General features: G+C 33.8%; 1 protein-coding gene across 10 annotated transcripts; it reads right to left on the minus strand.

Annotated features, from left to right (window-relative positions):
* Nucleotides 1-1,860: 1,860 nt before the first annotated feature.
* Nucleotides 1,861-24,207, minus strand: LOC109787695 (P-loop containing nucleoside triphosphate hydrolases superfamily protein). Of its 10 annotated transcripts, none has more exons than XM_083071106.1 (26): nucleotides 23,727-24,205; nucleotides 23,024-23,136; nucleotides 22,780-22,898; nucleotides 22,209-22,307; nucleotides 22,067-22,135; nucleotides 21,817-21,951; nucleotides 21,675-21,743; nucleotides 21,209-21,261; nucleotides 20,923-21,082; nucleotides 19,366-19,530; nucleotides 18,570-18,654; nucleotides 18,076-18,309; nucleotides 17,875-17,993; nucleotides 17,713-17,755; nucleotides 16,538-16,689; nucleotides 14,468-14,578; nucleotides 13,370-13,438; nucleotides 13,113-13,256; nucleotides 9,279-9,353; nucleotides 9,013-9,189; nucleotides 8,797-8,882; nucleotides 7,367-7,421; nucleotides 4,280-4,405; nucleotides 4,033-4,146; nucleotides 2,689-2,789; nucleotides 1,861-2,555 (listed from the first exon to the last, which is right to left on the minus strand). In XM_083071106.1, the coding sequence occupies exons 2-26, from the start codon at nucleotides 23,073-23,075 to the stop codon at nucleotides 2,444-2,446; spliced, it is 2,724 nt and encodes a 907-aa protein (XP_082927232.1). In that variant the 5' UTR covers nucleotides 23,076-23,136; nucleotides 23,727-24,205; the 3' UTR covers nucleotides 1,861-2,443. The 10 variants fall into 10 exon arrangements, 9 of the variants coding, with proteins under 9 accessions (XP_082927232.1, XP_082927231.1, XP_082927229.1 ...); XM_083071105.1 differs by having other exon boundaries at nucleotides 22,780-22,901; XM_083071103.1 differs by having other exon boundaries at nucleotides 22,212-22,307; nucleotides 22,780-22,906.
* Nucleotides 24,208-24,916: the final 709 nt, after the last annotated feature.

A 24,916-nucleotide genomic window follows, 5' to 3' on the forward strand; every position in this document is an offset into this window, starting at 1 on the left:
AATATGGATGCTTTCATCTATTTTTTTTAATATGAAGTCCTAAGAAGAACTTCAATTCCCCTATCATGCTTATTTCAAACTCCATCTACAACAATTTAGAAAAATTCTCACATAGAGATTCATTAGTAGCACCAAAGATAATATCATCTACATAGATTTGCACTACTATAAAATCTATTCCAGACTCTTTTATGAACCAAGAAGTGTCAACTTTGTCTCTCACAAAATCATTTCCAAGTAGAAAAGCTACTTAGTTTGTCGTACCAAGCTCTAAGAGTTTGTTTTAGTCCGTAAAGAGCTTTTTTGTAGTTTAAACACATGATCTTTGAATTTTGGATGTTCAAAACTAGGAGGTTGTTTAACATAAACTTCCACTTCAATAAAACCATTTAAAAATGCATTCTTTACATCCATTTGAAAAAGTTTTATGTTTTTATGAGCTGCAAAAGCCAATGTAATTTGTATAGCTTTAAGTCTGGAAATAGGGACAAAAGTTTCAGTAAAGTCAATACCTTCTTGCTAATTGTAACCTTGGGCTACTAATCTAGCTTTGTTTCTGACCACTTTACCTTCCTCGTTCAATTTGTTTCTAAAGACCCATCGAGTTTTTATGACAGTTTGATAGTCTGGCTTTGGCACAAACGTCTAGATGTTGTTCCTCTCAAATTGATGAAGTTTATCCTCCATGGTAAGGATCCAATCGTTGTCTACAGGGTTTCGTTTATGCCCTTTGATTCAATCTCAAAAACTAATGTATAAGAGGCGAGGTCCCGTAAAGTAGAACTAGTCTTTACTCCTTCAACTTTATCACCCAAGATTTGATCCTCTGGATAATGATGAGAAAATTTCCAATTCCTCTAAGGTCTTGGAACTTCATCTAGCTTATTCATTTAGCATCTTTGTTAATGCTATTGCTTAATTTTGATGCATTTTCATCATTTGAGAGGTTCACTAATAATTTTTCATATTGACATCTTTAGGAACAGTTCTAGGACACGACCCTCTCTCTAAAATGCCTTGTACCATGGATTGTATCGTTGCGTTACATGTTTCGTACAATGCTTCCAAGTAGAATTGAGCGAGCTATCATTCATTGCTTGCTTGACATTTGTTCGATATTCTGATGTTTTTTGTTATATAGCTTTCATGTTAAGAAATACACGAGGGCACAGGTGTAGTAATAACTCATAAAGTAATAAATATATGCAATTTGATTACTGATTACCAAACTTTGATAAAGGATTCAAATAGAAATTAAGATTTCATGGCGTAAAAGTATTTCTTATTCAACATTTTATTATATTCTTGATGGTAAATTATTTCCTATTTTTTTATTAAGTGCAAAAATACATATATTGAAATGATGCAGATGATATCTTTTTTCATAAAATGTACGTTAATCATATCCGATTTTTAGAATTATGTAAAGTATGTAGCATATAGGCTTAAAATGTAGTTTCAATTCCTTCACGTAATGCCTTAGACTTCTCAAATGTAGGACAATGTTGAAAGCATTAAGAACACAATAAAGAATCAAGAATAATAAATTACTTTATAAAGAATGAATTACATCATATACTACAACTTATCTTTAAAAAAAGGATTTTTATTAAAAAGATTTTCTCAAATGTAGTTTCATTGGTGTTGGTTGCTTCCCCGTAATTTACTCCCGTTATGCAATTTTTATCAAATTAACATCACATGGGGAAATAGTTTATTAATTTCAACATATTTCAATTATAACCAAAAACAAAGTGCATTGAAGCAAATATTTTAAAAACGAAGGATCTTATGTGACATTCGGCTTTATCGGCCCATTATTTCATGCAGCTACGACAAACTGAAATAGCAGAAATCTCGTTAATAATAATAAAATAGAAAATAACCTTGCCCTCTTTACTTGCGTTAGGTCAATTTTGAATACACTTAGTAAGCGTATACCCAATCTTAGGAGTAAAATCGGCCTGAATGTCATTTAGATTCTCAAATTTACTTAATGATTATTTTCATAAAAAAAAATGACTTAAGTGACTACGTGCCGTTATTCTTGACCAATCACCATTCATATATGATTGTACTTAGATGGCTCATTAATTTTGGAGCAAACATTGATCCCTGGAACCAACTACAATCAGCCTCCAAATACCAGCAAAGTCGTTCGCTGAATATCCATCCATTCTATTGCTTGCGGTCGTTAACGTCTTCAGGTGTGTTGAGTCTAATACTTATATTGTTTACAACTTTAATTGAGTGGTGGCTGCATATCTCAAACTATTTTTGTCACCAAATCATTTACAAATGGATTAATCAAGAATTAACCTTTGAAATTGATGAGCCGCAATGTATCCTAAACGGAACCTACACTCGAGGGATTAGTGGCTGTAGACTGTAGTGAGCTTTTGGATTCGCCGGTTAAAAAATTGGGCCCGGTAAATGGAGGTAACTAAACAAGAACACCAATGCATGATCCTGAAAATTTCCCAAGAAAATTATTGACGCCGCCTTTGATAAAGTGAATAACCAACAAGGGCAGACATAAGAAATGTCCATAGAACCTGCCCACAGTATCAAAATAAAAATAAATAAATAAATAATAATGATTAAAACAAGATAACTACAGTGAATTCAAATAAAAATAAATCAGCAAGCACTTTGGAATAGGCTTTGGGTACCGTATTTATAGCTAACCATCTTTCAAGCCTTCTAATCCTTGATTGCATCTCCTCAATAATCCCTTCAATTGGAGAGACTACCCTACTTGATGAGGACTCTGAAGCAGAGCTACATCCCTGTTTGTTTCAACATAATACCAATAAATGCCAATGCTTAAAAAAATGACAAAATATGCTTTAAAAATGCGAAAAAGTTTCCGTGCATTCAAGAATGCAGTAGCTTTAAAAATGTGCAGGTTTGCATAGCTTTACCATGACATTGATGTATCGAATAGTAAGGGGTTGATACGCAGGTGCTACTAGTTTAGGAAATCAGGTCAAGTGAATTAATTATATTTAAACACGAGATTAACAACGTGTGATGGTGGACGTTGGGTGATGAATCCCAGCACTACATTAATCATAACCCTATTCCAATATGCATAATATAATTATAAAGGGGTATATAAGTAGGTGATCTTAGTTTATTAGAATAAATCAGATTAAAATAGACCCAGGATGAGATCTGATATCATATTAAAATTTGAGTTTAAGATCTAACTTAATTATACAAAATCAACTTATAAGGTAAATATTATCCAAACTTTATGATGACTAAATTAGTTATATCTCTAGTTGATGTGAGGCTAAACACACTCACACTCAACACAGTAAGGTGCTTCAAAGAGGCCAAAATTAAGACTAGCCAAGAATTGAGGCAACTTTACAACAGTTATTGACAAACTTGGAGAATTTTCATTTCCTCCCATGCATAATTTCTTGGAACTTGGAAGGAATTTCCACTAATGATCATCGCTGTGAAAATCTCTTTCTTGGTCATGTAAAGATTCCAACTAACTTTAATTTGTTGATCATTCTACCTACCCATCTTGATTAGTTTTTTTCGTTGGCAAGGCATAATAATCCAACATCTCCAGCATCCTAACTTGCCTTTCCAGCCATGTTTTGTGAAGCCCATATTAGTGTTGGTTATTTTTTTCCTTTTCAAAGGTTCATTAATAACAAGCTTAGCTTAGAAAGGTTAAGCTTGAGGGTATGTTAGAATATCTAGAGGATATCTCATAATATCATGATAATATTTAGAATATCTTAGAGATCTCTTAGGAATAATTTCCATATTTCTTTATATTTCAAAATTAGTTTCCTCCTTTATTCTAGGATAACTGTAAGTAAGAGTTTATGGTTTATCTTTTGCATCACATCAAAATACATGAGAATATTATTCACGGACTCACGCTCTTTTCCTACTCATTTACCTACATCCCTATAATTTCAACAAACTTAAATACTTGAAATAAATGCCTAGTAGTTGTTGAAGCCATAAACAAACCAGCTAATAATGGTCCAAAGAATAAACTACCTGAGATTGAATAAATTCAACAATCTCTAGCAGCCTTGCTGATTGCTGAGAATGAATTCCACCAGAAGTTCTTTCTAATGCTGGTAGTCTTTCCAAAATTATTTCAAGATAACTCTACAAAATAACAAACAAGAACAATAGTAAGCAATGTAAGCACCATCTAGACATGCATGACATAATTAATCCAGAACCTGCAATATGCACCGGGGACAAAAGATGAACTGCAATAAAGCAAGAAAATCAATACCTTAGTAGTATACGAACCATCCAATTTAAGCATTGAACCTGCTGCTTCCACTGCATCTTTATTAACACCCTTTATCTGAATGTAAGGGCCAGGGACATCTTGTAGATGATCAACCTCAATTAGAATCTACCGCAGAAAAAAAAATGCTAGTTAGAAACAACTATAAATAAATTATTCCAATGAAAAATCATAATCATCTCTTTGGGCATTGTCCACCCCGTATTCACTAGAACAGTTAACTACTTTTAAGGCACAGTTACCACCATTAGACATTTTAATAACATCAGACACCGATAACAACTGGTAACGTATATTGAGCTATTAGTGCTCAAGGTTATCAATGGCGGATAACGGTCTATGGCTGCGAGGCCAAAAATCCTTTATAACTCTATTGGCGGATGCCATGGCGGCCTATGGCGGAAGTCATGGCGGACAAAAAAATAAAAATAAAGAAAATATTTATATATATTTTATACAAAGAAAACAGCAAAACAATAAATAACAAGCAACAAAACTAAATTAAAACCAACATAATATCAACTTAAATACTTAAATATCATAACAACAATAGCATAATTCATCAAGTCTCATAACATAATTGATTAAATGTTGCTTTGCTCTTGTAATTCCCCCTTTCATGATTTTTTTACAATAATTGCAGATAGTTTCATTGGTATCATTCTCTTTGGTAGGATGACAATGTTTCCATCCTATGTCTGTTCTCCTAACAGAGTTTGAGGATGTTTGACTTTGGCTTGGAATTGGATTGCTAGACATTGTCCTAAAAATAAGAAAAAGAACAATAATAAAATAGGCACTCAATGTTAGTTTAGAATTTAGAAGAAAATAGGAATTTAAATTGACCCAATTGGTAGAAGAATTGGGATTAAAAAAATTGTTGCTGCAGATGCAACAATGAATTCATTAACAAAGGACTCAAAGGAGTAGGAAAAATTAAAAGGAGGATTAAAACTGAAAAAAGAAAAAAAGAAAAAAAAAAAAAAAAAGGAAGATTAAAACTGAAAAAATAAAAGGAGGAGGATTAAAACTGAAAAAATAAAAGTAGGAGGAAGATTAAAACTAGAGATGGCAAAGTGGGCCATGGCCCGCCAAAAATTGGCGGGCCGGGCCAAGCATTTCAACCCGCCAACCCGTCAAGCCCGCCCCGCCAAGCCCGCCAACCCGCCGGGCCAAATAGCGGGCCGGCCCGCCACAACCCGCCGGCCCGCATATATATATTTTTTAATTTAATTATTTTTATGTTTATTTTATTTTGATGTAGAAGATGAGGATGAAGATGATTAAGAAAAAAAGTAGAGACATCTTTTAAGAGAGCTTCTAATATTCTTAAAATAAAAATTTAAAGTTAATTAATTATATTTAAACTTGTTTGTGGACTATCAAAAAATTTAGTGTATAAATAATTTGTAAGTTTATAATTTAGTTTTGATTTTGGTGTAAATGGACTAATTTCTATTTGATTTTGTTTTAAGTTTGTAATTTGTTTTTGTTGAACATATATTAAGTACAATATGTATGCATTTTTAATTTCATATGATTATATTTATTTATTTGTAGCAAAAAAAATTTTATTTAACCATAAAATAAATTTTTTTTTTCCATTTTTTTTTATTTTTTATTTTTGTAAGCGGGTTGGCCCGCCAGCCCACCCTTAGGCGGGGCGGGCCAGCATCTCCAGCCCGTTTTACATTGGCGGGCCGGGCCGGCCCGCCCCGTTTTTGGTGGGCCAATGGCGGGTCGGGCCAAAACGGGCCGGGCTGGCCCGTTTTGCCATCCCTAATTAAAACTGAAAAAAAAAAAGTAGGATTAAAACTGAAAAAAAAAAACCTAGTTTCGCTAGAGTTGCTCGCCGGAGTAGCTCGTCGGAGTACTGGGCCACCACGGTTCAGGTCGCCGGCCAGAAAGGGGACAAAGGGGCGGTGAACGGAGGTGATTAGGGGCGGTTTCAACTTCCGTAAGTGTTGTTGGCACTTCGTGGTTGCTGGCCGGAGTGTTGGGCCGCCGCGGTTCAGGTGGTCGGTGGCAAAGGTGACCGGAGTGCAGTGATTGGAGTTGAACAAAGGTGACCGGAGATGTTTAGGGTTCACTCCTCTTCAAGTGCAGAAAGTCGCGACTGTGAGGGAGAAGAGAGACGAGACACGGAGACAAGCCAAAAACTTAGGGCTCACTCCATTTGGGCCTGTTTCAAAGCCCAAAAATAGGTTTTTTTTTTAAAAAAACCGACATGACCGCCATGGCCGTCATAAACCTTCACGGCGGCATGACCATGGCGGGCGCCATATCGGAAATGGCAGAAACCGCCATAAACCTTCATATAACGGATGGCGAATGGCGGTTTAGGTTCAAACCGTGACGTTTTTCCGTTATAACGGGGTTATAACGGATATTTGACAACATTGTTAGTGCTGCAAGTACAGATTGATAATTGCATACACATTCATTTATTCTAAACTACCATTAGACATTTCAATAACCTCATCACACTATTAACCACTCATACAGACACATTTGTAAATTTTTAGGTTAAAATCCTAAGTTCTCACCATCAAGTAGTGAGAGCATGGTGAATATATCAATTTTGATAATTATGCTAAACAATGCAGCATGGTATTACTACTAAACAATTAGGAAATCCCAAAGTAATTAGTTATTTCTACTCGGGCACCAAAAATAAGGGAACAAGGGTCATTGTTCAGTCATAGCATTTATATAGAGGTCTAACTGCTATAACCATTCTGTTGTAATTAGGGTTATCCCTCTGAATCTTGCACCTCTCCTTAAAACTGGTTTTATGACAATAAAGTGTTATATTAAAACCCAGTTCTATTATAAAAGAATGATGATCAAATAAACTTATAGATTAATTGTCACAAAACCCTCAGTTGTTAAAAAACAATTTGAATCCCCATAGTGCAAAGATCAGCCAAGTTTAAGTTTAGGAAAGCGGGGAACCAGGAGAAAAGGAAATCAGGAACAAGTTCATCTCAGCCTTGTAATTTCTATCAGCTAATTAACGGAAACACATAATTGCAATCAAAATATAAGTCATAAGATAAATCATGTGACCTTTCCATCTTGATAGATGAATGCAGACGCTTCAATATAAGCAACTGCTTGATACCTGACAGAAAGTACTATCAATCAATAAATCATGATGATTCATAAATACTCTAATTATCAAACAAATCAAGAAAAAAAGTGATCGAGTGAAAGATGGTTTTCAAGAATTGTGTGATACCACACATCTAATCAGACCTATATACAAGAATAGTACACAAGTGCATTAATTATAACTATTTATAGGCACTAATTCTTATATGCTACAAAATATAATGAGTCTGATTGGATGAACTTCTCTAAAAGTACTTTTACAAGAAGAAAATATGCAATAAAAATGAAATAAGTTTTTCCAAAAGCTAAAATTAATTTATGCATAAGCTAATTTGTAGAAGCCCTCTCATATTAGTTTCTCCAAAATGTTTTTAAACTTGTGTATAAGTTAATTTTAGCTTATAGAGAAGCTAACTTCTTTGTTTTCTTATTTTCCCCCTCCTTTAAGTGTTTTTAGAAAAATTTATTCAAATAGACTCAATAGTAAGTTGAAGAAATAATGCAATGTACTTGTGAAGCATATGAAGCATTTGCTTAATCCACACTCTCCCTCAAGGTGGAGCATATATATCATGCAAAAAGCTTGTTACGAAAAAAGTTGACGTGAGGTTCTCTTGAGGAATTTAGTCAACATATTTGTTAACTGATAGTCAAAATTGACAAAGCCAATCACATGAAAAAACACTTTCTTTAATAAAATGATACCCAGTTTCTACATGTTTGGTCGTTTCATGAAAAGTTATGCTGGAAGCAAAATGAAGAGTAGCATATTTTCACAAGGTAATTTCATGGCTTGACATCTCTCAATTAAAGCTACAAAAGCAACTTTAGTGACACAAGTTAACAGGTTGCTGCAATCACAGGGTGGTACTCTGCCTCTACACTTAATCTAGCAACAATGTTTTGCTTCTTTCTACTCCATGAGACTTTTTCCGAACAAACCCACAATATCCTAAAGTTGATCTTCTAGTTAATGATGAACCTGCTCGAATCAGCATCAAAATAACCAACAATTTCAGCATTGCCTTTATTATCATAAAGTAACCCTTTAGTGCTACACTCTTGATGTAGCTTACATTACAAACCACAACATCCTAATGATCATCATCACAAAGAGCATTTAGAAACTTACCACAGAACAAAAGTAACATCTGGTCTAGTTACTGTAAGATAGTTGAGTTTACCAACAAGATGTCTACATGTACTAAAGTATACTATTGGCTGCTCCTCAACCAATAGCAGTTTGACACAACTTAAGATGTTATTCTACTAGCACATAATGCTCACACAATTAATGAACATCACATCTTAATCCATCAAACATAGTTGTATGTTTAGTGAAGATCTACAAATGGGTAAGAATATCTTTTTGCATTGTGGCTTACCCAAGATTAAGAAGACCAGCAACCGTACTAATGCTTATATCAAAATCCACTTTAGGCTGAATGATAAAGTTCCCTTCTTTGATAGGCTGACATGTACAAGATAACAAGAAATGTTTCAAATAAAATAAATCATCAAAATGACAGTAACTATGTGTTTGTGTATAATTGTGTTAAGGTATCAGCAAGCAAATAATGGGAAGAGAAAATATTCCCAACCTCTCGTATCAGCAATGCAAATCTGCCTTCACATATTCTGACTCGAATACAATCACTATCTCTCAATTGCCCATTAGAAGGGATCCCAGGGAGCCTTATATAAATATCAATAAATTTCTGCACTGAACTGCAAAATTTTGCTGGATCAAGAATTGAAACAATATCTTGATATGCTACCTGTTATTTATTGCTATCTTCAGTAAACATTTTGAACAAAACCTTGTCATATATAATATATATATAAATAAGTAAGATAAACCTCTTACTTTTTTGTTACTCTTTAATACAAATAATGAACTCTCAGGAGAAAGCACAGGGTCAAAGTCATTTCGAATTTTAAGCTGCAAGTCAACATTAAATGATGATGTATCATATATCCTTCTATTCTCCAAAAGTAACTATTCACTACAATAAAAAGAAAACCGAGACAATGCTGCACAGAAAATAGAAAGGGAGGACTAAAAGTATCAACTAAAATAACCAAGTTTTATATTGTTATTAGTGTCAGCAATCATGGATGAAACCAAAGTATTTCTTCAGATTAACAGAATTACATATTATTGTAAAGTAGGCATAGTTAGAGAGCAATATGAAAGGTAACGAAGTGTTGTTCTTGTTTATATGGAATCTGTTAAAGATCTGACTTGATTTTATGTAAATAGGGAAACATGGAAATATTGTATAGTTTTGATTTAGGGATTTCATTCATCCTATCCTTCTCTTTTGCTCTTCACTGATTATAAATAAATCAGCATGTGTGTGATGATTAGAAACAGTTTCTGTATATTTCTATATGGTATTAAGATTAGATTCGATATCTGCAGGGCCCATTTTTTTTAGGGTCAATGGTACCCACAACCACTGCATGGGAAGCCACCGCACCGCCCTTTCACCTGTGTGCCCCTCCAATCTCCTCCCATTCACATAACTGCACACACCACTACTCTCCAGCATGTAAGTTTCATGCTCCTGCACCAGAACAGTGTGTGATGCCCTATCCAGTGACCACTCCTCTGTGCTCCCTTTCCTTCACCAATCCTGTTTGGCTCTCTTTTTCATGGCATCTCACTGTTCTCCATCCAATTCCAGCTCTACTGTGACTTTTACCAATGTTCCACAGATCCCATGTGAAAAGTTGACCGAACTGCCATCTACAATACCTAGGCAGCAGCTGTCCAACTGTGGTTCCACGATCAAGGTCATGCTGATCACTTGACCACTCAAGGCACATACATTCCCACTAAGGATCAAGACCTTAGGCAGCAAACCAACGCCTCTTTATGCAGTGTCCTCTGGTTCTCTATTACTCCCAACCTTCAACTCAATACCAAGCATTTCCTACCTATAATGAGATTTGGATCAAGATCAAGAAAGTCTATTCCAATTATGTCCATCGTCTCTACTGTGTGGTGAACACTAAGATGTCTATCAAGTTAGAGAATATGGATATGCAGACATATCTCGATAAGCTCAGACATTTGATTGCTAATTTTTCTAGTTTAATGCCTTTCAAAAGTGATGCAGAGACCTTTCACAAGCAATGTATCTAGTATTCCTCTACTCCTTTTGGTGATTCCTCTACTCATCTCTCACTCTTCCCATTGTGGTGGATGTAGTGGGGGTCTTAGAGGCAAAAGTTGTCCTTGTTGCAATTATTGTAACCACTCTAGGCACAACAAAGCAAAATGTTGCACCAAAGTTAGGGAACAGTCGAAGTCGGCCAATGTGGCCAAACTTGCCCCACTTACAGATGTTACTATTTACACCACTGAGTATAATGAGTTCCTCTAGTTTTAGCCTTCCAACAAGCCAGCAACTTGCCTCACCTGTTATTATTGTGGCTTAGGTAATCTTGTAGCCTTTGTCTCTCATTCTTCCTCAATTGAACCTTGGATACTTGATTTTGGTGCCTTTAATCACATGATTGGTAACCAATCTCTTTCTCTCAATTGTCTTTTCAGACTCATTGCCTCCTATTACTCTCCGAGATGGCTCTCAAATCAAAGTTTGTGGCATTGGAAAAACCCACCCATTTCCTAATCTTCCTTTAAATTTTGTCTAATTTGTTTATGTTTCCCTTTTAATTTAATTTCAATTAGCAAGCTCACTAGCACACTTGATTTTTGTCCATTTTGCTAATAATTGTGCTCTTGTTCGAGATTGGTGTACAAGATGAACGATTAGTGCGGGACATGAGTCTCAAGTATTGTATCAATTCTTATTGTTGGTTTCTTGTGTCTCCATTGCCTCTCCAAATCTTTTCTATCAACTTCTCAATCATCCTAGTTTGGAAAAAAAATTTGATACTTTGTAATAGCATACCTTATGTCATATTATAATTGAAATATAAAAAAAAAAAAAAAAAAAAAAAAAAAAAAAAAAAAATCATTTATAAAAAAATCATTTATAAAAAAATAAGATAAAATAAAAACTAGTATGCAAAAACTGCATATTTTGGTTCATAGTCTTTCTTTACGTTCATTGTTGACGATGCTCCCTTAGATGTTCCAAATGTTCTCGCCCTAGTCATTGTTGATGTTCCACTACCACTAATCACCTATCATTGACGACCACGACCTTCCATGGGCGTACCATCCATTGATCCTCCAGTCATCATCTCCTAGTCCAAATGTCCCTCCACCAGTCACATGCACATGAGCTTTGCATTGTCATGTGCATAGGTATTTGTTCCTCTTGCAATTCTCACCCTTTATATGCTTGTACTATTCGCTACGACCAATTATCTCCTTCATATTTTTATTTTATCTCTTCTTTGGATTATGTGTCTATTCCTAAGTCTATAGATGAATCGATGGTTGATCCTCATCGAGAACAAGCAATGTTGGATGAAACAACTACTTTATAGGCAAGTGGAATCTAGAAGTTAGTTCCGTTGCCACCCAACAAAACTATTGTTGGTTGTTGTTGGGTTTATAATGTGAAGATTGGACTGGATGGCAACATTAATCGATTTGAAGCAAGCTTGGTTGCAAAGGGCTATAAGCAAATCTTTGATCTAGACTATGGTGACACCTCTTACCCTATGGCCAAAATCACTTTTATTCATTTGTTTCCTGCTATGGCTACTTCACCTATTGGATATTAAAATGCACTCTTGCATGGTGAGTTGCCTAAAAATGTTTATATAGACCAGCCACCCTGGTTTTACTACTTCTAGTGGCTATCGACTTTTTTATCGCCTTCATCATTCTCTATATAGCCTGAAATAATCTCCTCATGCCTGGTTTAGCTCCACCTTACTCTATATATTGATTATATTCCCTTCACTCTCTGTTTAGATTGTGCATTTATGTTATGACTATGTTGATGACATTTTCATTTGGTAATGACTCCAATGGTATGTGCCCGATCAAATCTCACCTTCAAAGTCAGTTTCAGACAAAGGACCTAGGGCACTCAAATACATTTTAGGCATTGAGGTTGCTAAACCTGCCTCTCACATTGATATTTCCTAAAGGAAATATTCTTTTCACATTCTCACTGAGTCTGAGACCAATATGTTTGATTGTCGTCCCAGAGACACTCCTATGGACCCCAAAGGGAGTAATTGGAAGACCCAAGAAGTTATCAACGACTTGGTAGACTCAATTACCTTACTATCACTAGACTAGATATTACTTTTGTAGTAAACATAGTAAGTCAATTCCTAACTGCTCTGTGATGCCATTGGGATGTTGTAATGCACATCCTCATATATTAAAAACACACAAGGTCACGGACTATTATATGAAGACAAAGGCAATTCTAAAATTGTCTATTACTCTGATGCTTATTGAGTAGGATCACCATCAAATAGGAAGTCTGTCTTTAACTATTGTGTTCTTATTGGAGGGAAACTTGGAAATATTGTATAGCTCATTTAGGGATTTTATTCATTGTATCCTTATATTTTGCTCTTCATTGATAACGAATAAATCAGTATTTTCATAGAATGATTCAACACACAATATCTTTATATTGCTATAGAATTGTTAATGGTTCAATTAACACTTAAATCCAAAATCATCGAGACCTTAATCATTAATTCCTAAGCAGATTTAAAAATTTAAATATATGGGGAAAGAACACTATCAACTAACATGTGCATGAACAAGATGAGGTTCAATAAGCTGTTGGAACATAGGAAACACAGTCATCATGATCTCATTTTGGGAAATAAAACATCCCACTTTACTCTTATCTCTTTGAACTCGTGAAATCAAATGTGAATGAACACCTCCAACCTGTTTCAAATAAGAAAATTGAAGTGAGGGGCTTTCATAGCCCCAACAATAACAAATAAAAAATATACGAAACAGAAAAAGGCCTTCAAAGATGGATGGAGATTCATTCTTACAACAGCAATCCACAAGTCAAGTGATATTCGAATATCAGGATGCAAAGCAAAGACGCCTTCAAATATAATCTGGTCAATATTAACAAAGACTCTCAAGAGCCACATTGAAGAATTTGAAAAAAGAACTAGCTTAACATGAATAGCAACTATATGAGGAATTCTGCATACAGACAAGCTATATATAATGTCAAGTTATATGCATATCTGTATGTCATTTTTCTAGTCTCGTTGATTTATATGAAAAATAGAAACAAGTAAAATGTGGGTACAGACAAATTTTTAGATGTGAAGTGTGTAGGGTGTAGACAGTCCCTTTCTGGAACAAATCAATTGCTATATCCCCTACTCAATGCGACATGGGATTTCAAAGATGCAGCAAGCATACCATACTACAGTTGGTATCTTGGTGTATAATTACTTCCTTAACCAGATCAATGTTTATTTGATTCTAAGGAGGAAGTTTTACCATAGCATCATAGCCTCAAAGCTATGAAGGGTTAAGCTCCAAACAACATTTGGAAACTACTGAGCAGCTATTAGCATGGTTACTTCAAAGAAATAGGCAGGTCAAACATGGTATTATACTATCAAACAAATGTTAGAGCTAAGACCATTCCATGGCCTACACCTAATAGTTTAATCTTTTGGGGAACTTTTCCACTGACATGATATCAAAACTTCTCTGGCCAAATGATTAGGAGTTCAATTCTTGTTTTCCCATTCTTCTAGTTCAAATATAATATCAGTAAAAGGTGTAAGCATGCTTGCATTTTGTTCAAACTTTAAGCCCAGTGAGCTTTTACAAATTTAAAAAAAAAAATCATAGTTGACACCTAAAAGTATTTGCATTTGAAAAGGTTGACTATCGACAGCTAGAGCCTAAATGGATATCTCATGTTCAGCATTAATCAATTACCATTTTAATACTTAAATCAGCACTGAATTCAAAATCTACTAATAAAAGTTCTCATAGGGTTTGTAAAAATAAAATGCAATGAAGAAATTGTCTTTTCAACTTTAGGATATTTTATTAAATCTCACAAGTTATAATGGAGGCAACAAATTTCAGGTGTTGGGGGCACTAGTTTAATAACTGACCACACCACAATCTTCAGAAACTTCAAGTTCCTTGAAACCACTCCGAGCACCACTTTCCAAGTCAAATATAGGCACTTTTGTTCTTTGACCATTTCTTATGTCATCAATATTCTGCAGGGAACTCAAGAATGAGAATGTTATATAATCCATATTAGTAATATGACTGCAAATATCCAGAAGCTTTGACTAACCAAAGCAAAGAGATATTACCATCATCCTTTTTTGGTAAATAGAGACACTACCAGCATCTTATTTGAGAAACGGAATGGAGAAAGCAAAGAAATAAAGAATTTTACAATAATGCAAAACTATTCATATTTTAACTGTTTCAAGAAACAACTAGGGAACTAGTCATTACCAACAAACTTTGCAGCTGGAATCAATTAAAGGTCCATAAAGTTTTTGGACCATGGCAAATATAGCCCCCAAACCATAATGACATTTTTAAACTCTAATATACTGTGTTTGAATGAGGAATTTAAAGAGGGTAATTCATTTTTTTAGTAAATTTAAAATGCCTTTTGCTAAAATATTTTGTTTAGATAGGGAATTTGGAAAGATTAAAATTCTAGTAATTTATAAAAGTGTTTTGATTAAATTAAAGTTACAGAAAAAAAAATCTTCCAAAAAAATAATAATTTGAAATTCTTCATACTTACTTTATCTTTCTTGTCTCATCTCTATATCTCTCATCTCTCTCTCTCTCTCTCACTCCTCTCCTTTCCTTTCTCTTTCTGTCTACTCTCTCTTTTTCTCTGTCACTCTCTCTCCTTTCTTTCTTCCTCCTCTCTTTTCTCTCTTACCTCCTTCTCTCCTGTCCCTTCTCTCTTTCTTCTCCCTCTCTATCTCTTTTTATCCCATACCCATGTCAGACACATCCATCTTAGACACTTCAGACACTCCTAGGTCCTAGCAGCTTTTTTTAATCTTAACTTCGAATTTTTGAACTACTATATCAAGAAAGATTGGAATATCACAATAATTAGTGGATAGCATTTTACTATGTCTACAATGAACTGTGCTAATTTTTAAAATGTCAATTTCCTCTTTTAATATAAGATGAGTTATTATGTTTATTTAATATATATTGTACAATAACTCTGTTGCATGATATAACCTTCACATTTGTCATATCCTCATGCCGAATTGTATCCCTGGTTCGTGTCATAGTTGTGCTTTCTAGATGGAAAATAGAGCCTTTGGACCACAATAACATTTTCATACTCAAATTTATCAGAATTTTGATTCTTGATAGAACACTGTAAATTTTTTATCCATATAGCTGGTCCCTTCTAGTGATATAAGGCTTAATTGTTGTAGTTATGATTGAAGAATGATGATAGCAAATAGGGACCAAAATTTATATCCATACAACTAGCTGGTCCCTTCTAGTGGCATAATTTTTATCGGTGAAATGCAACCATCCTGAAGGCCATTACTAAAATGCTTATCAGTTATCGCCAATGATGTGGTACTCCAAATCAACATTGCCAAGTCATCAATCAAATACTTAAAAGTTACACATTTTTACAATTATAAAATAAATGAGAAAAATATTCAAAACCAAAAACAAATTTAAAACAAAAATATAGATATTTCCTTGACTTCAAAATCCTTAAATACAGCAGTTTAGATTTAATTGATGGCATTTTGGTACAGAGTTGGATTGCCACATCATTCGGGATAGGGGATAAGAATTTTGAAGCAATAGACAGAAGGTGCCTCTCTGTCAAATTATACACTCTAAACTCTTAACTAGATTAAGTCTGACCAAGGTTGTCCCAAACCTTGAAAAAGTTTACATCTTCTAACTCATATTAACTAGTTCATTACTTCAAAGTTCAAACCAGGAAAGGGAGGGATTAATGGGAACCAAAGGTTGTGACACCAAATTGACATGATCGTGTTAAAAAAGTATAAAATGTTCATTTCTCAGAAGAAATAAATCCATTTATATACAGAAATCAGTGTACACAAGAAGTTATATATGAAGGTGCAACATCAAATAATTATCATGCTGAGTAACCCAATCCACTACATCTAAACAAGTCAATATTTCAATTGCCTTACCTTTGATAGCAAAGATAAATCAAGTGCACTGAAGTCATCATATTTAAAATCCTTTACTTGTTTATAATAGCTTTCCAGGGAAACTACTTCACAACCAATTATATTTGCCATTTTATGAGCCAAACTAGTCTTTCCAGAGCCACTTGGACCTCCTGAAAAGCACAACTTCCTCAGGATCAGTGTTTTTTTCAAAACTACAGATGTTATATGCATGCTTCCAGAACTACAGCCTTTGAGATGAAGGAAAACTGATTCAGCAAAATTCAGTAAATCAGCAAACAAAAGAAAAGCAGAAGAAAAAAGAGGCTCCGTAGAATTTCAAGCCCAAATTCACTGAAATCATTGAGCCTAAAATATCAGATTAACAAAAGGCTCAATATTGGCATATTAAACTGAGGAGCTTGTGTGCTTAAGGTGAGTAGATCTAGAGCCAAGAAAATGGGCTTGATTTATTATTAAGCTAAGTTTGAGATAGGCCTATCTTGTTTCAGCTCGATTAGCTTCCAGCTTAATCAGCAAGCATTTGAAGAACCAACCTGGTATTTTAACACCATAATACCTAAATTAACCATATACTATTAACTGGCTATTTACAGGGCTTTCACCTAAAATAATATTCCATTTGTTTTGAAATGCCTCCTTTTATGGACTTTTTTTCCCATAAAGTTATAATTAAATATTATCACATTTGTTGTTAGATTTGTTTGTGATACAGCTAGTTGTATACTTGGTTTCATGTGGCAAAGAAAGACAGCAATGTGCAGGGAGCAAGTCTGCATAGGTAAATGGGAACTAGTTCATCTGTCTCCTTCCCTATCTCCCCAGATAAATAAAAAAAGATACATCAGCAAAAATACTTAACAATCAGGAGACACAGCATTAATTTTTAACCAAACGTCATTTTCTAATAGAAGGGACCCGCAGTCAGCAAAATGACTGCAGGAAACATTCAAGATCCAATGGCTTAAATATTTTTGTGCTAACATTTTATTAACTTTTTAATATATGAAAGATAAAACTTAATGGCGGAGTTCTGTGCGCATGTTTTCTTGACTACAGATCCCATTCCAACATGAAATGGAGACAGGTGAAATCAATCCAGGTAAATGAAGAGAGACACAACGCTACAACACACAAAGGAAGGAGGATGAGGTATCAAGAAATGATCATATTACCAATTCCAACTATGACTGGGACACCTTTATTCTCCAACAATGCCTGGAACAAAGAAAAATAAAAGATAGGATCCCATCAAACATATAAATATGAATTTCCTATGGAATAGTTATCTTCAAATCATGAGGCACAAAAGAAATTTCCAAGCTTCTGCTCCTTACTTGTATTGCTTGAACTGCCAAAAGCAATCCCCTATCCAAGTCATATGAATCAGGCATTGGAGCAAGCCTAATACTATCCCTGAAAGATGAAGGATCTGTGGTTGCTTCATGAGAGAAGTCTTAATATAAAGGAAATCTCAAGTAAGCATGCAGGAAATTATCTCCAAAATTAGCTACATCCTCCAATTCAAGGAAAAATACCTAGGACTGAGTTGTCAGGCTGGGAGGAATCTGAAGATATGAAATGCCATGTAGCCACAACAGGTTCCATTTTAGATTTTGTTGGGGATCGAGTCCACGGCTGAGATAAATCATCAATCCCAGTACCAAGGTCAGGAGTAACACGGATTGGCTTTGGTGCAATGATCACTGTTTCTTGACTACCAGCTACAGTTGCATTAGACACAAGTGGTGGTGTACTAAGTCGAGGTACACCTGCAAGTGAAAGTGAAAAGAAACAACAATTGCACTATTCATTATTTATACAGGTCAATGCAACATAAGGAAATTATTTTCAAATTAATCTTGATAATTAAGATAATCAATTTGAGTCATCGTGAAGCTAATTGACCAAATGTTGTCCTCACTTTCAAATCAAACAAATTTTCCTATTGTAGCAGTCATCATCATATGTAAGAAAAATAACTGAAATGTGCATAAACTGTATTAAGGGGATAGAGCATCCAAATCCCTACCTTTTCTTTCAAGAATCATTTCCAGATATGATTTAGTAATCCAAGGTCCATTTATACCCATCCTTAATGCTTCTGTTCCAACAGTCTGCAGAATGATTATTTTTTTTCCATCTTTAAGATAAGTAACTCAGCATATTATCAACCACAAAAGGGTTAATCAGAGTGAGCAGAAAGCAATGAACATGGAAAACAATAAGCACTATTCAATATAAAATGGGAGAAAATAAAACAAACAAACTCAGTGGGGACCAAGGAAAGGTTTCCATAAAAGAAATTAAAAAATAAATAAATGAAAAGGTTCAGTGTGTGACAATCAGAAACCTTCCCAAAACTGAGAAGAAAACAAGGAATTTTTAACGTGATACAAAGCTTTAACCCTTATTTATACTCCCTCTTTCCCACAATGACTACATTTTAAGGTCCCTACACACAAATTAAAAATAACAATAGATGTTTCACTTTTGATACATTTTTACTAAAATAATCTCACTCTCTCAATAAAAGCATTACTTTTTATAATGGTAGTTGAATAATTAATGAAGAGGCAAATTAGAAGAAAAAAAAAAGTAATTAATATTACATTGAAGAGTGAGAACACTAATTATTTTGAGACAATTTTCAAATGTTAAAACTGCAGTTAATTTGGGACGAAGGGAATGAAATATACAATAAGAATATTTGCATAAAATCAACATTATGACTGATGAATAAACCTTAAAAATGATGAGTAAATGCAGTCAAGAAGATTGGATATTAAATGAAACATAATCTAGTGTGATAAGAAAAAAGTACTTACTTTTCTATTAGTTCCTCTCATCACCATGAATGTCTCGCCAAGAACATCAATGGTTTCAAAAGACAACGAAACCTTCCCATTATTGACAGTAGTGGATGCACGTTTATAACTAACCACAACAGTGTACCCAAGAGCCAATAATCCACCCAATGTCATTCGACCAACCTGTCCCAATATTAAAATCATAAGCAAACAAAAATCTGCTAAAAACGAGTAGGTTGTCTTTTCTTAATGGATAACAAGTTAAACAAAAGAAAATGCTAAACGAGGCATAATCAAAGTACATTAGCAGTGTGCAAAGAGCACACAGAAGAGGAATCTATATCTATACTATATATAAAGGGGATACCCTTTTTAGTAACCATCTTGGTCTCCACACTTGGTAGACCATTATATCCTTTTATTATTAAAACTAACATTTTTCTCAAATCCAAGACTTGAATTGAAGACCTTAGGGCTCAAGGACAAACCACAACACCAGTTAAACCAACATACTTTTATTACTTAATTTTATTTTTTACTTTATTTTTAATAGAGGTACAAAGTGCCCCAACTCCATTGGTCAAAAATAAATAAATATTTTAATCAAGCTTAACATTAAAGAGGAAAAAAAAAAAGCATAAATATAGACACAGAAAACACTTCAATTCCAAAACTGCATTTTCTGAATTCCTGTATAACTTCATCCCAACAAAAAAAATTATCCTCTAATACAACAATGATATACTGTTAAAAGAAAGAAACACAGATCTCATTTTCTGAATATGCTTAGTGATAATACCACCCACCAGAATGAGTTTATTTATATACAAGAGAATTACAAAGATAATTAATGCCATAACAATTTACAAGAGAAAAATTAAGATACCACTACTTCCTATGATGCATTGAACCTAGTTATACCAACTATGAGTTATTATCTCCTAAAATCTTCCTATTTCCAGCATATACAATGATGTTTCTCTTGTCCTGATCGTTCAAACTGCAGTCATTCTCAAAATATAAACATTGATATGTCGACAGAAGCCAGTTCTAATCCCTATTGTGCAATACCAGTCACATCTCTTGCAAGCTCCCTTCCAAGCCCAAAAAGTAAGACATGAACTTGAAATATATGTGTGTGTGTGTGTGTGTGTGTGTCAAAGTCAAACCCACAAAAAATTATGCTGTAGCCTCGGGTTTATCTAGAAATCAAAAATATTGAAACCATTCCTCAAACATCCAATATTATAATTAAGATAAATAAAAAAAGCACAATATACAACTTCTACACTGTAATTCTAAATTTCATTTGATTATGAACCTATCCAAACTTAATAATGTTATCTAGGAAGGATGCCAACTTATGCCTTTAAAAGTTCCAACTTGCTAGCAATCTAGCATTACTGAAAGGGACGGCATCTAAGTGATGGGATAGGCACAGGAAAGATGTTTAGCAAGTCAAATGCTAACTATTTCAATGTGGCCTACTAAGCTTGAAGGGCATTTTTGTTGTAATCAGCAGGTTCAAACTAAAGGAAAAGAACAAGATGAAAAAGAAATGGAAAATATTCATACCTCAAATTCAGCTTTAGGCCTGATAATGAAATTCTTGTCAACAATCCTCTGGTCACCAAGTGATAAATAATATCTAATCCCAGACTGTCGCACTTTGATCCAATCATTTATCCTTGCTTCTTCACTTGCTGAAGGTGGTCTAAGGTACATTTCAATAAAACTGAAAGCAAGAGAATTTTTCAGTAGATGTATTTTAAATTTTACAAATTAGAACTGTAGTAAGAAAAAAGATAAAATACACTAGTCACCACCAAACATGTATTCCTTCCACAACCAAAATACTAACTTATCTGTCTGGGCTTCATTTCCTTGAAAAGCAGAACCAGAATCATCTGAAGACTGTCACAAAATTTGAAAGTTAAAAACTTAAGAATTTGTACGCCAATTCCAACACACACACACAAAAATAAATATATAAAAAAATACCATCTCCCTTAATATTTGATAAAATTAAAAAGTAATTCAAGAAGAAATTTGATGAAGGAAAAAATATTAAATTCATAAATGAGTCAAGCATAGAATTCATAATTATAAACAGGCCAAGATCAAGCTTTTAATTTATAGCTCATATAAATAAATGAGTTAAGCATGAACAATCCTTTATCACAAGCCAAGCTTGAACTTCAAGTGCTCATTTTTTCTAGAGAGACTTGTTTGCACCTTACTAATAGACAAGACAACTAATCAGAAAAATAAACTCACATACAGGACAATACATCAATTAGTAATTTAGTACTAATGTAATGACACACCTCACTTCTGCATTTAACCTTGTAGATTGCCTCTCTGAATGATGAGACAAAGCTGTTATTAATTCTGATCTGCCAAAACAGGGCAGAGAAAACAAAAGAATTAGCAGTGAAATTTAGATGTGAGAATATGAACATGACCAACCTGCGCATGATGAAGATCTGGCTCAATGTCTTTCCTAAATAATGGGAAAATGCTATCTATAAGGTAATCCAGTGAACAAGAATCTCCAATATCGTAGCGAACTTTAGAAAGCAGACTAAAATGAACTCCACCAACCTGATTTATCAAAAATGCATGCTCTGTATTATTTTGAAACTTATAAGCAATATAACATATTGAAGGGCATAAAATTATTGCAATATTAAGAAAAGAGAAAAGAAAACAAAATTACCACAGCAACTCGAATATCCAGTAAAGACCGCAATTTTGCATGCAATGCATATGTGCCATCAACTATTACCTGAAACCAATTGTAGAAAAATAAATAAGTAAAAACATAGAACTCCACCAAAACTGCAATTAGCTTCGCTTACCACCCCAGATGAAGTGCTCTTTATTGCTTTATAACCAACACGCCTTTTTAGCTGATAGTCAAACTCTGGGATTAATGTATCATTGCCTTTAGTCAAATCCTAATTGAAACAGAGAAGCTAGTTAACAAAGTATAAAATAATAAGAAAAAAAATCCCAGAGCAACACATAAGACTCATTAGCATTTCTTATAAAAAATAAATAAATAAAATTAAAAAAAACATAAGCTAGTCCTAAACAGTACATTTTAAATTGACTCAAAATCTAATTTGTTTTAGTCCAAAAGAAACACAAGCAAATAACTACTTCACCAATAGTCTAGCATGATAAATCTGTGGCTACTATTTTTCTTTTGCAATTTAGCTTTTGGTGGCTAGTTTTGATCAGAATCAAATCTCAGAAATGCTGCATATTACCAATACAACATACTGTAGAGCTAGAAAAGGCCAAAAAGTAAGGCATAAAATTTAAGGGATTAGTATAGGTCAGTCTTGCAAACACATCAGGACCTTGTAAGATAAAGCCAGACCAGTATTTTAGACATGGTAAAGTAATAGAGAAGCAAATGCAAACCTCAAGATTCTTGATCAGGGTATCAAAATCTATAGAGTCTAGATCATTCCCTTCATCAACTCCATCACGATAGTTCTCCATTGATATAACAGTACAACCAATAACAGATGCTACCTTTTCTGCTAAGCTTCAGGAACCACGAAATCCAAAAAACAAATAAGGTAAAACTAAGACAGCAGCATACACCTCACTTCAACAAAAAACATTCAAAATAATGGCATTGACAACACTATCGGTACCTTACCTTGTTTTACCAGATCCACTTGGACCACCAATGCCAATACTAACAAGGCCATCCTTTTTCTCTCGGAGTTCTTGGATAGATTTTACCAACAAATAATATCCATGATCAAAAGACTGCACCATTTCATCACATATTAGCATTAATTACCACAATTAATCGTGAAAAAGTTTAATATGTAAGGATAGCAATACCATTCAAACTGCAAAATATTAAGTTTGAGACAACTCACAGTCACACACAAACAAATACACGATTTTAAGATAATAGTGAACTGATTATCACAACGGAAATAAATTTTACTACTCAGCTGTTAGGTGTGCTCATCGATATGTAATAATTCAACATACATTAAAAACAACAATACCATTCAAACTGCAAAATATAAACTCTCTCTCATGTAAATAAGATGAGAGTGAAGTGATTACATAAAAAGGATATCAAATTTATTTTTCAGCTATTGTATCGACTCCTAAAATTAGCTAGTGTTTAACAACCAAAAAAGACAAAAACCTATATCAAATTAAGCTTCGAACCCTAGAAACGAAGAAGAGGGGAAAAACACAATTTCCAAGCGATATACACATTCACCAAACTCGGTTCATCCAAATTGCAAGCAGAAGCTATAATATGAGCGAGAAAAGAGAAAGCAATAATAATAAGAAAAATTGAAGACGAGGTTGATGCATGATAATGACATATATACCACATGGAGAGGGAGAGATTGAAGGATGGAAGAGGAAGACGAAGAAGTTGAAGGCTGTTGTTGGAAGTAATCGCGTCCTCCTTCATGAAACACTCGCTGAACAACTTCATCATCCATTCTTTATTTCTCGATCAATCAACAACAACAACACTATCTCTTCTCTTTCGGTACCTTATTGCTACTCAGAGAGGAATCAATCTTCGGTTTGGTAGAGTGTAATGCGATGGAATCTCTCCCAAAAGGAAGATAATTGTTATTGTTTTTTTGGGTTGGTGCCAGAAAAATATAAATATATGATTATTTGGGATTTCAGTTTTCGTGAGTGTGCGTATTACACCATCCACCTCTCACCTTCTACTGCACGTCTTTTCGCTTTTTATTTTCGCTGCATTTTCTTAAATTTTGAGTTTTATGTTCTTGCCTTGAATCGTCGCGTCTCAATAGGCTTCCACTATATTTTTTTTTTATTTTTTCTCTTTTCTCTTCTGCTTTTCTTATCTTGCACGGTTCCGTTGGAAAAAGAAAGGAACACGAGAAAAAGGAAAGAAAGAAGAAAGAAGAGAATCTTTTTATTTTTATATTTTTTAATTTGTAGTATTCACCAAAAAAAACATCAAGTAGTACATTTTAAAGATTTAAGGATGTTTGAATTAAAATTTATAAAATTAATTTTAGATAAGTTTAATTTAATAACTTTCCTTTTATGTAAACATTAATTCATATTTTTTGTGTTGTTTGGTTGTCAATCTTGACTTTCAAATGTAAATTTACAGCATCCCATAAAAGCAAGTTATTATTTATATGTTTTATCAAATGATGAATTATAGAGTACGTCATTGTTTATCTATTGTATGGTATACCATAAATAATAGTTTTTAGATTAATTTAGTCTTCATTTATTATAATGTACTATCTTGTAGTGTAATTTTTGTTTAAATAAAGATTTTGGTTAAATAGAGGCAGTGGTTGAACGGAAGGTGTCACTAGAAATTGTTTCAATGATTGATGTTGTTCGAACGAAGAAAATGATGAAATAGTAGAGTTTAAACTCAATTCCTGCTTTCAATGACCTAATAAGGACACATTTTATGACATGTTGTTAGGTCAAAAGAGGATTTTCTAAGCTCGTAGGTTTTTTTTAATGCTAACAGACAAAAACATTTTTATATATAAAAAATGTCTTTGAAAAT

The sequence above is a fragment of the Cajanus cajan genome, chromosome 3 (assembly GCF_000230855.2).
Source record: "Cajanus cajan strain Asha chromosome 3, NIPB_CcT2T_4, whole genome shotgun sequence".
NCBI lineage: Eukaryota > Viridiplantae > Streptophyta > Magnoliopsida > Fabales > Fabaceae > Cajanus > Cajanus cajan.

What these genes read in the sequence shown, in the direction of transcription:
- LOC109787695 (XM_083071102.1), bottom strand. Translation starts at nt 23,843, where the DNA reads ATGGATGATGAAGTTGTTCAGCGAGTGTTTCATGAAGGAGGACGCGAT. An exon ending in AGAGCACTTCATCTGGGGTG is followed by an intron (nt 22,136 to 22,208) that starts GTAAGCGAAGCT and finishes AATTGGTTTCAG; the next exon opens with GTAATAGTTGATGGCACATA. An exon ending in CAGATCTTCATCATGCGCAG is followed by an intron (nt 21,744 to 21,816) that starts GTTGGTCATGTT and finishes CTGTTTTGGCAG; the next exon opens with ATCAGAATTAATAACAGCTT.